The 12,902-nt window shown below is 61.4% G+C and overlaps 2 protein-coding genes across 2 annotated transcripts; both read left to right on the top strand.

The window, feature by feature from the left end:
• Window positions 1–1,212: 1,212 nt before the first annotated feature.
• On the top strand, window positions 1,213–4,797 carry REEP4 (receptor accessory protein 4; the record flags this gene model as incomplete). The annotated part of the gene is made up of 8 exons (XM_079705918.1): window positions 1,213–1,244; window positions 2,057–2,129; window positions 2,525–2,601; window positions 2,693–2,813; window positions 3,231–3,344; window positions 3,760–3,895; window positions 4,061–4,215; window positions 4,309–4,797. The coding sequence occupies 8 exons, from the start codon at window positions 1,213–1,215 to the stop codon at window positions 4,372–4,374; spliced, it is 774 nt and encodes a 257-aa protein (XP_079562044.1). The 3' UTR covers window positions 4,375–4,797.
• Window positions 4,798–12,039: 7,242 nt separating this feature from the next.
• HRURF (HR upstream open reading frame) lies at window positions 12,040–12,345 on the top strand. Its single transcript, XM_079706176.1, has one exon. The coding sequence runs from the start codon at window positions 12,150–12,152 to the stop codon at window positions 12,252–12,254; it is 105 nt and encodes a 34-aa protein (XP_079562302.1). The 5' UTR covers window positions 12,040–12,149; the 3' UTR covers window positions 12,255–12,345.
• Window positions 12,346–12,902: the final 557 nt, after the last annotated feature.

The raw sequence follows: 12,902 nt of genomic DNA, 5'->3' as shown, positions 1-12,902 counted from the left end.
AGGCGCTTACCGATCTCCCAACCAAGTGCTATAAGACCTGGATTTGCTGGCGCCCAGCCAAACCTCCTTCTAGTTCTCACCTGAGCCTCTAACGGTGGCGTCCACCCATCTCATGCCCATTCCCATTTCACAGAGGGGAAAAACGAGGCAAAAGAGGGGAGCTAGTGAAGATCCGCGAAAACTCTGGACTCCAGATTTCCTTCATTTCTTTCTTCCCCCGTCGCACCTTTTTTTTTTTTAATTTATTTAATTTATTTATTTTTGGCTGCATTGGGTCTTCGTTGCTGCGCGCGGGCTTTCTCCAGTTGTGGCGAGCGGGGTCTACTCCTCGTTGCAGTGCGCGGGGTTCCCATTGCGGTGGCTTCTCTTGTTGCGGAGCATGGGCTCTAGACACGCAGGCTTTAGTAGTTGTGGCTCGCGGGCCCTAGAGCGCAGGAGTTGTGGCGCACGGGCTTACTTGCTCCTCGGCATGTGGGATGTTCGCGGACCAGGGCTTGAACCCGTGTTCGCTGCATCGGCAGGCGGATTCTTAACCACTGAACCAGTGGGGAAGTCCGCACCTTTTTGTTTCCGCTTCCTACCCCCAAATCTTTCCCGTTCGGAGGGCTACTCAACCTACGAGCCCCATCCACCAGTCGGAGGAGCATCGCCACTTTAAGGGGCAGGCCTCTCACCTCCCTGACCTCGCCCCGCCCCCTCCGCGGCCGCACTGCGCCTGCGCCACGCGCCGGAGACCTGGGGTTGGGCAGAGCTCAGTTCCGTGCAACTTTCAAGTGAGTTGCAAACTCCGCCTCGAGGCCGGTACAGGTGTCCTGGCGCACTGGGGCCGTGGGTACCCTCACGAACGCAGGCTGCGACCAGCCACCCCTGGCCCGGGACCCACAGAGCCCCCGGCAAGGGCCGAACGCCTGGTTCTCCGGGGCAGGAAGTGCGGGTCGGAGCCGTAACTGCCCGAGCGACGGGGCGGAAGAGCGTGCCGGCCGGTACCGGCTCCCAACTCGGTTCCTGCTTGCCCCGGCCCGCTGGTCTCCCCATTCTTCAGGCTTCCAGCACTGCGGAGTTAGTGGGCGGTGGGCTCCGCCTCCACCAAGGGGCAGCCCGAGCGCCCCTGTGGTTCCCACACCTCCACTGTTAATCCCATCCCAGCGCAGGCGTGAGCGTCCCTCTGGGCGTCTTCCTGGAGGGATCTCCCTTCGCTCCCGAGACTGCAGGATGGTGTCCTGGATGATCTGTCGCCTGGTGGTGTGAGTATGGCCGCCCTAATACCCTCTCTATCCCTGGATGTCAGCCCGCCCCTGGGGTGGAAGCTGGGAATGTCTGGCGGAAAGGGGGGCTTCTTCTGAGCTATGTCACACATTTCCCCTCCCTCCAACATTCACCGCAAGGTTTAATGGACCTGCGGGCCTGCACAAGGCATTGGGCATCGTGTGCTTGTCTCCCCCGCACTCAAGCCAACTTGGCTGATGGCGACCCCCTGCAGTCACACACGTACTGCAGGCAGGTGAGTGGGACGGAGGACCACAGGCCGGCCAGCCGCCCCTTGGTAAACACAGGATGTGGCACGTTGTGGGCAGAGAATCCAGGTGCCGGCTTCCCATCGGAGCAGTCAGTCACGTGACTCACCACCCTGGGCCCAGCTGCCCCACTCTGTCCTACTCCTCACCTGGCTGGAATATCCTTGCCTGCAAGCTGGCAGTGCCAGGTCTGGTGGCCCTGGGCCTGATTGCACGTCCAGGGGAGGGAACAGCCTGGTGCTCTCATGGCTCAGAAGCCTGCCCCCCACTCACCTCGTGGAGTGGCTGTCTGTGCTCTGGCTGCATCATGCACCCATGGGCCACTCGTGCAGGCCTGGGCAGGCTTGGGATGTTTGTAAACAGCAGGGTGGGGAGGTGGCCTCCAGGGCACTGACTCAGGTGCAGGTTGTGCAAGCCAAGCAGGAAGAACAGGGTAGGCACTGCCACCTCGAACGTGGGGTGGGGGGGAGGCCGCCACCTGGCAGGGGCGTGGGGAGTGGCGCCCCTCACACTCTCCTTCTGCTTTGGGGGCTGCTCTTCAGGCTGGTGTTTGGGATGCTGTACCCAACTTATGCTTCCTACAAGGCTGTGAAGACCAAGAACATTCGTGAATATGTGAGTGCGGGGGTGGGCAGGAGGGCTCAGCTCAGGTGGGGGGAACCACAGCCTTGGGGATGTGGTAGGATTTGGCGAGGTGGGGGAGTCCGAGCTGGCCTCCCTTTCCTCCAGAGGTATAATCTGGTGGCGTACCCTGGAGCAGAGTGGGTGTGGATGGAGGATGGGCTCTTGGGATTCTTTGCAGGATCTTGTGGGTGCAGCCTGTTGGGTGTGGGTACAGGAATGAGTGGCAGTTTCTCAGAGGCAACTTTCTAAGGCCAGCCAGGTGCCAGGGGAATGCAGTGGGACGGGCTTTCTGGAATCTCTGGGCTGGGTCAGCCCAGGACAGGGGATTTGGCACTGCAGGCTCAGCTGCTGGCCTCTGACCTCTCTGCCCGCCCCTCCCCGTCCAGGTTCGGTGGATGATGTACTGGATCGTCTTTGCACTCTTTATGGCAGTGGAGACCTTCACAGACATCTTTATTTCCTGGTATGGGCACTGGGGTTCTGTGGGCTGCGGGGAGGGGGTGGTCCTCCCTGGCCTGGCTCCCTGGCAGACCTTGCCCCCTCTGCTCTGACAGGTTCCCTTTCTACTACGAGATCAAGATGGCATTTGTGCTGTGGCTGCTTTCGCCCTATACCAAGGGGGCCAGCCTGCTTTACCGCAAGTTCGTCCACCCATCCTTGTCTCGCCATGAGAAGGTACCCCAGGGGGAGGCAGGGCGGGCAGTGTAGGAGTGGGTGTGAGGCGAAGAGCCCTGGACTTGCAGCTCAAGACACTGGGGACACCTAGGCTCTAACCCCGGTCCTGCTGCTGTTTAGCCATGGGGCCTTGACAGAGCCTAGCCTTCCTCCTCTTCTGGGAAAATCAAATGGGGACACATGTGAATGACCTTTTGGGGGTGTGAAACACCAGCTGGAAGTTGGTTTGGGGATGGTGGGGGGAGGCTGGAGCACGGCCGATCATTGAGGTGTAGGATCCGGCGAGTGGATGGGGAGCCCTGTGCTCTGTAGGTGGGGTGGGCTGGGAGGTGTGGCTCCCAGTGGTTTCTCTGGGCCACAGAGGAGTGACTAGGGCTGTGCGCCTGAGCTTTCCTCCCCCCCGCTCCGTGTCCGCAGGAGATCGACACCTACATCGTGCAGGCCAAGGAGCGCAGCTACGAGACGGTGCTCAGCTTTGGGAAGCGGGGCCTCAACATTGCCGCCTCAGCTGCTGTGCAGGCAGCCACCAAGGTGCCCTGGGTTCCAGCCCTCCCCCATCCCCACCCCCACCCCAGGGCCTTTTGAGTGAGTCCAGCTCTCTGTCAGGGAGCCGAGAGATCGCAGCTGTCCAGGCCGGGGGAACGGGGGTGAGAGGTGACAGGTGGGGTGTTGGCAGGAGCACAGAGCTGGAAGTTCAGACTTCCCTGGCTCTGACACTGACCGTGAGTGGCTGCTCTTGCACCCTAGGCCCTACCTCCTTGCTGGCGCCACAGAGGCACAGGGCTAGGAGGTTGCCGTGTTTCTTTCGGTTCTGAGGCCTGTGCCCCAGGGATTGCTTGCAGGTCAGCCTTGATTTTCCTGGGCAGCTCCCCTGGTTGAGGCCCCTTCCTGCCAGGAGCCCTGCCCCCTTCCGTCAGGTGGTGCAGCGGATCCCACTCTCTTGCAGAGTCAGGGCGCACTGGCCGGAAGGCTGCGGAGCTTCTCCATGCAGGACCTGCGCACCATCTCCGATGCCCCCGCCGCCACCTACCAGGATCCCCTCTACCTGGAGGACCAGGTACCCCACCGCAGGCCACCCATCGGTGAGTGGGCAGAGGAAGCCAGAGCTGTTCCGAGAGGGATGGCTTCCTCCAGGCGAGCTGTGGCTCTCCTCAGAGCCAGAGGAAAGCCTGGCTCAGCGGGCCCCAGGCCTTCAGACTGTGTCCGTGCCCAGCTTTGCCTCCAGGCCTCCCTCTCCTCCACAACAGGGTACCGGGCAGGGGGCCTGCAGGACAGTGACACCGAGGATGAGTGTTGGTCAGACACAGAAGTGGTCCCCCAGCCATCAGCGCGGCCCCGAGAGAAGCCTCTGGGCCGCACCCAGAGCCTGCGTGTGGTCAAGAGGAAGCCGCTGCTGCGGGAGGTCGGTGGTGAGGAAGGCACAAGGGAAGTGAGCTGCCCTGGTGGCCGCCTCAGCCCAGATCTCTCACGGTGTGCCTGCCCTCTCTCCCCACAGGGCACGACGCGCTCCCTGAAGGTTCGGACGAGGAAAAAGACCACGCCTTCAGACATGGACAGCTAGGGTCTACGGAGCCTGGACCGGTCTTACCTCGTGCCCTGCAGGGCATTGGGACTGTTTGGAGGGGACCTCTGGCGGCACATCTGGCCTGCCTGCACCAGCTGCCCGGGTGCTGCCCTCCTGACTCTTGCTGTCGGTTACGGGCCACGTGTGGGGCTGCATCCCTGATGTACCAAAGCAGGCTGGCCTCAGGGTTCTATTTATTATCTTCCTCGCCCCTCTCCCTTCCCAGGTGTGGAACCAGAGCCCTCCCCAGACCCCTGAAAAACGAAACCCAAAGCTCACCCAGCTGTGTTCGTTCCTCCCTGTCCTTCGGAGTACTTCACAGCCTTCTCCAAGGCCATGTGTGTGTCCTGGTTGTATGATTTGTGCTGGTGAATGAGGCCAGGTTTGTGGAAGTTTTGATAAATAAATGCTCTGTAAAATGTAAAAGTGCTCGGTCTCTTCTGGTTTGTAGTCCCGGTCCTCACAGCACGTGTTATTAGACAGCCTGCCCCGGCCTAGTGCTGAAAGGCCAGACAGACTGCCAGAGGGGCCCAGTGTTCTGGGGCAGATAGCCATCGACAGGTTGTTGTGATGCGGCAAGTACTATTAGGGAAAGCTCTTGGGGACCTCTGAGAACACGGATGGGACAGTGGCGGGGTGGGGGTGGGGTGGGGTGGGGGGGCAGTCCAGAGTCTAAGAATGCAGTCCGGAGGTGATGGGATCAGGCCTTGACGGGAAGTAGAAACCGGTGGGAGCGACGGTGTGGAGAGGCCTCAGGCAGCACGTTAATCTCATGGGGATTAGCTAAAGCTGTGCGGAAGATGAGGGCTGTGGAGGCCGATTTCCTCCGAGGGTCTGCCAGGCCTCTAGGCGGCTCCCGGTGCATCGAGTTCGTAAACACTCAGGCTGACAGGAGCTTTGCACCTCTGCGGAGTGGCCGTGAGAGGGCAGCAGCTGCCAGGGTCTGGGCTGCCCCCAGCTTCCAGGTCAAGGAGGGCGGGGCTTGGAGGCTGGCTTGTCAGCTAGCTGGCTGGAGGGCTGATGCAGAACTCTGGCCCGGCCTCCAAAGGCCCTCCCTGTTGCTCGTGGTCATTGGTCCTCAGCCAGTCCCATCCACGAATCTCCTCTGTGCTGAGACCCAGGCTGTTGGCTGGCTCCACTCCATCCCCTACTCTAACCCCTGGGGCAGCCAGTGCCCAGCCCTACCCTCTCCTGCCGCTGGATGCTGGTCTCACTGTATACTGTCCCCGGGCTGCTCCCCTGTCCCACCCACATGCGTCCCCTTCTTTCCCGGATTAAGTCAAGAGATGGGTGAGAGTGTCGGGTAGGAAGAGGGGAGATGGGGTGGCCACCCGGCGTGACCTGAGGAGAGTGGATTAGCTCTGGGTATGGGGATTATCCGAGTTTATTTGGGGGAAGTAGTTAATCTGCTGGGTGGCTTAGCTCCTCGTGGATTGGTGTTCAATGACTTCCTATCTTGGTGTTCCCTTGCATCATGGGGTTGATTTATCTCTTCATTTATTCATTCAAAAATCTTTATTGAGCATCTCCCAGGTACCAGGCATGTTTCGAGAAACTGGGGATGCAAAGTCAAGTGAGAGCTAGCACCTAGAATGTGGCTGCCCCAGCAGGGGCTGCTCTGAGCCCCTGACATATATTAATTTAGTCCTCACAACAATCTCATGAGGTATATACTATTATTATAATCTCCATTTCACAAACGGGAAAACAGGCACCGAGAGGGCAAGTAATTTGCCTGAGGTCACACAGCTAGTAAGTGGCAGATTTGGGCTTGGAAACCAGGCAGTCTGGCTCCAGAGTCAGTGTACTTAACCACTGTGCAGAACTAGAACAAATGAGAAAGTTTCTTGCCTGGGAGGCAAGAAGAAGGAAACTAGCAGTTATCAAACATTGATTGTGGGGGACTTCCCTGGTGTCGCAGTGGTTAAGATTCCGCCTGCCAATGTAGGGGACACAGTTTCGTGCCCTGGTCCGGGAAGATCCCATGTGCCGCGTGGCAACTAAGCCCATGCGCCACAGCTACTGAACCTGCGCTCTAGAGCCCATGAGCCACAACTACTGATCCCACGTGCCACAACTACTGAGCCCACGTGCCACAACTACTGAAGCCCACGCACCTAGAGACCGTGCTCCGCAACAAGAGAAGCCACTGCAATGAGAAGCCTGCGCACCGCAACGAAGAGTAGCCCCTGCTCGTCTCAACTAGAGAAAGCCCGCGCGCAGCAACAAAGACCCAACGCAGGCAAAAATAAATAAATAAATAAATTTATGAAAAAACAAAAAGAAACATTGATTGTTTGTCTGACCTTGTGTTGGGCATTTTAAAGAGATGATTTCCTTAAATCCTCCTGTCAAGCCTGTCAGGTCGGGGTTATAGCCATTTTACAGATGGAAGAACTGAACTTGGAGAGGTGAAGCAACTTGTCCCTGATTGTTCTGCCTGTGGGTCAGGGCCCTGTCTCCTGATGCAAGTCTGCCCAGGAGTCGCCTTGGTGGGGGTGGAATGGCAGGATCCACACCCCTGAACCGAGAGAGGAAAACAGAGGAGTGTGTGATAAATGGACAAAATGAAATAAAAACTCAAAGCGGGGAGCAGCTGGGGGAGGCCTGAAGGTGCCGGCTGGTGAGGGAGTTTTCCTGGGAGCTGGGGCTTCACCAGCCTTCATTCCTTGGATGGCGCCTTACAGTGGCAAGCAGGGTCACTTGGGCCCCGGGGCTGAATTAGAGATGGTCCCTGATGGCTATCTTAGCCCCAGCCTCCTGGCTAGCCTGGCTGCCCCGCTGCTCCTATTTCTGTCTGCAGAACGCATCACTTTCATTCCAACATTGGCCTCCAGGCCTTTGCTGCACTGTATGCATCCCCTGTGCTCCCAAGAGTCTTCCATCCAGGCTGACACGGCCTTCCTTCATGATCTGCTTGCTCCAAGAACCCTCCCCTGACTCCAACCCCTCCTGAGGCTCCTGACCTCTGGCCCACTCACCCTGTCCTGGGCGCACGATGCCGTGGGCTGTGCTCATGTGCCCATCGCCCCCTCTGATCCCTGACCAACCAGACTCCCCTAGACCCCAACTGCTTCTTGCTCCCCACCTCATCAGTCTGGACTCTCTCATGTCTCCATGCTTTTCTCCTGTCCCCCCAACACTCTGTCCTATTCCTATTTGCTCTCTGAACCCCACTCAGACATCACCTCCTCCAGGAAGCCCTCTGTAACCTTCCCTTTGGCCCCTTGGGGTTGATTGCTCATCTAGACCACGCTGTCTCTGTGCTTGCATGGACCTCTATTTTTGCCTTGAGCACATCGTATTTCCCCCACACACACTACATTGTGACTTCATAATGAATAGATTTGCGTCTTACTTTTGTATCCTGGCCCGGAGCAAACGGTGGTTTAGACCAAGTGAAATATTGTAGTACGTGGGGAAGTACTTAGTCTCTCATTTCTGAGCTAAGCATCTGTGATGCTCCCCTGATTTTTCCAGGCTGGGACTGGAAGCACCTTGTTAACGTTTGTTAACATGCCCGACTCCAATCGTTACCTGCAGTGCCCAGTACGGGGCCTGACACCTAAGGTGCTTCAGGGAATGTTAGCTGGTAAAAGAACATGGACCAAGTGAGCAGAAGCTCCTCGAGGCCAGGGATGACCTTGTACATTCATCTTTGTACCCTGCATCTCCTTGGTGCCCATCACAGACCCTTGAAAATGCCCAGGTCTCTGTAACACATGTTTGGCGAATGTCTGCTGCAGTTGTTTGGATTCCAAGACATCCTGGGGCCAGAAGGGAAGGGGCAAGGAGAATTCCAAGTTCTGGACAAGCACATGTGATCCCGAGACTGGGGCATTGGGTGTGGGCTGGGCTTCCCTCAGAGCCTGCCCTGTCCCTCTGAGAATCACTGACACATCTGCCCAGCGCCATCTCCCTCTGCATGGGGTTACTGGCCCAGCCCATGCCCTCTCTGGCCTGGCCCCTAGGGGAAGGTTAGGCCTTGCTCTGGCCTACGCACGGCCCCCCACCTTCTATCACCCACCAGTGTGCCCACTGCCTTCCCAGGCCGAATCACGCCGGGCACTGGTAGGGAGATGAAGAGCCCAGGCCAGTCCCCTTGGAAGCACGCACATCTGCTCGGCCCAGGTACCAGCCCTGCTCGATTTGCGCTCACGCTGTCCTCCCCATCCATCTTGCCTGCTTCTGAGGGACGCCCCCATTGCCTCCGAGTCCCCAGGTGCAGGTGGCCCTTCATTCCCAGCCCTCCCTTCTCCCTCCTCCCCACAGCCCAGCTGTCCCTTGGACCTTTCTGGTGGCTCCTCTCTTTCCCTACCTCTTCGGCCCCTCCCGGTCGTGGTCCCCCTTCCGTACTCTGGCCTCCAGGTGCACTAGCCCCACTGCTGCATTTTTCGCTGCCACTCTGGGCGGCAGCAGCGTGGTTAGCCTCTTGTTTCAACACAGCCCTGGCCCAGGCTGAGTTGGGGCATCGTGGCTGGCACTGCCCCACCCTTTAAAGGGTTGAAGAGGTGAGCACTCCGGCTCTCACCCCCTTGTCCCCCGCCCAGCATCAGGGACTGGGATGCCCTATAGCTGGGTAGGCGTAGAAGCCCCAGCAGGAGGATGAGGCCCGCTGCTTAGGAAATCCCGGGAGCCAGAGCTGGGTTACTAGGCAGAAGGTCCTGAGCCCGGGGCGAATGAGGTAGCTTTCTCTACCAGGGTGGCTGGATGGCAGGGGAGGGAAGGTTGGGCGGAAGGAGAAGGGGCATCGGTGAGGTGCAGACTGAGAAGAGGAACGAGGTCAGAGATGTGGGTGGGTGGGTGAGAGGGCAGGGGGCATCTGCCGCGGAGCTTCCTCCTGGCTCCAGAAGCATCTCCACACTTCCCTGCCTCTGCCCCTCTCCCCAGGTCCTGGGAGAATCCTCCCCGGTACTCCCCCCTCCCCCATGCCCCCGCCCCAGGCGTTGCCCCAAGGGTGGGGGTGGGGTGGGGGGAGGCCAGCCTCAGCTGTCTGAAGGATGGAGGGGCTGGGGAAGTAGGGCTAGGTGCCCAGACGGCCGCGTGTGTGGGAGGGGATGTCCTCAGATGCCCTCCACCCGGCAGTCCCCGCTCTGACGTGTGGGTGCGCCCCCCCCCCCCCGTCCCTGCCCGGATTAGTGGCAGCTTGGCCTGACTCTCCGGGGCTCCTTTCCCCGCCCCCGCCTGCTGCCCTCCCCTGGGCAGGGGGCTACTCCGCCCGAAGGGCACTTGTGCTTGCCCAGGTAAGGGGCTCTGGGGACAGCGTGAGGGCAGCTGGCTCACGAGTGCTGCTGCGCGTGTCAGTGGGAATGTGCGTATCAGTGTGTGTGTGTCAGTGCTCTTGAGGGGTCGTTGCGGGGCCGGAGCGGACCCACGCGTGTCTGGGGGTGCTGGTCCGCTCGCCTCTGTCCACGGATCCGGCATTGTGTCCACACGTTGCGTGGCTTTCCTTCTGTTTGTGTCTTTGTGTGGCTCCCCAGATCCGCTCTGTCCTCAGGCACAGAACAGCCGGCTACAAGGGCTCTGTGGGCCTGGGGCATGGGCTGTAGAGCAGGATGGGGAGCTGGGCGAGGGTGGAAAGGGGTCCCTTCCCCCGCCACCCCAATCCCCCCCACGACCCCCTGGGCATTTTAGGAGCCTGTCCTGAGAGTCCTGGTCTAGTCCAGAGACAGTGATCTGACAAAGGAGACTTGGCAAAGGGGGTGGGGGGAGGTGTCTGTCCCACTCCCCTGGGGCTGTCCCCATCCCCTCGGGGCCTGGACAGCCCAGGCTCCCACCCTGCCCTGCCCAGCCTCTTCTAGGCCTCAAGCCGCAGGAATCTCCCCCTGGAATCTCCCACAAGTTTTGGCTGCCAGAGGGCACAGATGGGGGACTACAGGCACACCCCAGCCCTCCATCCACATCCTGGAGCCAGCCTGGGAGCGGAAGGCGGGGGCTTGGGGCTTGGGGACTGCAGTCTGGGTTAGACCCTCCAGGATCACTTCCCCTGGCACACTCAGGTCCAGGCCACCCCTCAGGGGAGCTGGGGGAGGAAGGGAGTGTTAATAACTCAGTCATGTAAACAACCCCTACCAGCCTGCCCTGCCACAGAACCGGCCTCTGGGGGAAGGCGAAGGGGCCAGGAGAATCTATGCCAACGTGACCTAAGTCTTGCCTGGTGCCGACCCCTTCAGGCCTCCTCTCCTCAGGACCCCTCCTCTTCTCCTCAACTGGTGAAAGGATCCCGGCCTCCCCTCCAGTCTCTTGGGAGGAAGGCTCCCTCCAGGCGGCCCTCGTGGCTTCCTGCTCCAGGGATGGTAGTGTGACCTGGGACAAGGCTAGAGGCATCCAAAAACTCATCCCTTCGATGGAATGGGGGTGGGTGGGTGGTGCTCTCTGTCCCAGGCTGGGTGAAGGCAGGCCAAGGATGGCTTCCACAGGGAGGCAGGGGAGTCGCGGGTGTGGGACGTGGGTGCCTGAGGGGAAGGGAAGCGCCTGTTGGGCGTGTGGGTTTCTGTGTGTGTCTGAATCTGTCTGTGTGTGTTTGAATCTGTCTGTTTGTGTCTGTGCTCTGGAACCACCCTCGCAGAAGGGCCAGGATGCTTCCTCGGGTGGAGGGTGCCCTGCTTTCCCATTTCCTCTCCTCTCTGCTCCCTCCCAGGAGCCACTCCCATGGGCTCCTCTCCAGTGCTGGGCCTGGAAACACTAGGAGCACAGGATGGCGCAGACCCCCAGAACACAGGGCTGGAGCAGGTGGTGGAGCGCATCTGGTCCCACTTCCTCTCTGGACAACTGGTGAAACTGGGGCCCTTAGACCAGGAACAGACTAGAGCCTAGACCTTTCTAGAACTGCTAAGGCAGGACACTGTGCCCTGGGACCGGGGCTTGCGTCTGGAACGGTGAAGAGCAGCTTGGCCAGATGAGGACCGGGCAGGGCAGACCTGGGTCAGCGTGTGTGCCCATGTGCCAGAGCTGGAGAGGATCGGGAGCCTGCGGTCCAGCAAGCATGGGGTGGCTGGCGTGGGTCAGAGTGCCCATCACTGACCCGTGAGAACTCGACTGCCCCTGCCAGCTCTGGCACTGACCCCTCCCAGCAGCCCTGCCCTGGCACCCCTGGGGGCACCCCGCCCCATCGTGGCCTGGTCCGGCCCCTCCCGCCCTTTGCTCCAGTTCCCGGGCTTGGCACCTATAGTGGGGGTGCTGCCCGCCTGCCAGGCTCCGGGGCCGGGCCCACGGGAGGGTGGGGCGGCTGGGAAGCTGGCACGCTGCCCCGGGGGAGCCTCTCTCGGCAGGCGCCCGGGTGCCGCGGGGGGGGGGGAGGGGGAACAAAGGGCTCATTCTCCCCGTGCGCAGCCGGTGGCATCGCCGGGGCGTTGGCGGAAGCCCCCGGGGCCAGGGAGGGGGCAGGCCCAGGCGGGGCCGCCGAATCTCGGGCTCCTGTTTCCCCGCAGGGTACTGGAGGAGGAAACCGGCGGAGCAGCTTCCCCACTCTCAGTTGCGCGTCTGGCGATGGCGATCAGAGGTCCTGCTGCCCTCTCCGCTGGGCACTCCTTCCATTAGCCGCGCCGCGCCGTGCCGCGCCGTAGCTGGTGCCTCTCTCCCGGGTCACGGGATCGGCCTCCCTTCCAGGCACGACCCCCTCCCCCGGCCCCTCGGCCTTTCCCCCCTCTCCGCCATCTCCGACCCGGGGCGCGCGTTCCCCCCGGCCCGGCTCCCTCTCTCCCTCCGGGGGCACCCGCTCCCTAGCCCCGGCCCGGCCCTCCGCGCAGCGCAGCACGGAGTCTCGGCGTCCCATGGCGCAACCCACGGCCTCGGCCCAGAAGCTGGTGCGGCCGATCCGCGCCGTGTGCCGCATCCTGCAGATCCCGGAGCCCGACCCCTCCAACCTGCGGCCCTAGAGCGCCCCCGCCGCCCCGGGGAAAAGAGAGAGCCAGCGCGCTGAGCAGTGAGCGGGAGAAGGAACGAGTCCTCGCCCGCTGGCCGGGAGGCCCCGGAGCCAGCCCATGGGGAGAGGGCGCCCGGCGTCGGCCACAAAGACCGCCGCCGCCCGCGTCGCGCCCGGCGCGTGAAGCCCAGGTAAGGGCCGAGAGGGGCGCCGGGCGCGCGCCTTCTGGGGACGCCCATAGCAGGGCATTTCTGAGCCGAGCCCGCGCCGCACGCAGGGAACGAGCTCCCCTTGCTCCTCTGGGCTTGGCCACACCTCTGAAAGTTAGGATGCCCGACGGGGCTGGATCGCGTCGGAGCGGTGGCCCCAGAAAACCCGAGCGCCCTGTGTCACGGCTCCCTGGGCTGCCTCCCCTCCTTCCTGGGGCTTCCCCCAGTGGGCCAACGTGGCCGTGCTGGGAGAGCGCCGGGGCTCTGGTGCCACCTGTCATCCTGGTCCTTTGCACGCACGTTCAATTTTCCCTCCTTTGCCTCTCTCTGGGCCCCAGCCCGCTTTCCCCGCCTCCTTCCCTCCCCTCGGCCAGGCTGCAGTTACCAGCGTCCACCGGCCGCCCTAGCACTGCCGGCTGGACTGGGGCATCTTGACCCATCCCAGCTGAGGC

The sequence above is a fragment of the Hyperoodon ampullatus genome (assembly GCF_949752795.1).
Source record: "Hyperoodon ampullatus genome assembly, chromosome: 6".
Lineage (NCBI taxonomy): Eukaryota > Metazoa > Chordata > Mammalia > Artiodactyla > Ziphiidae > Hyperoodon > Hyperoodon ampullatus.
This window is presented reverse-complemented; position numbering and strand designations above follow the sequence as displayed.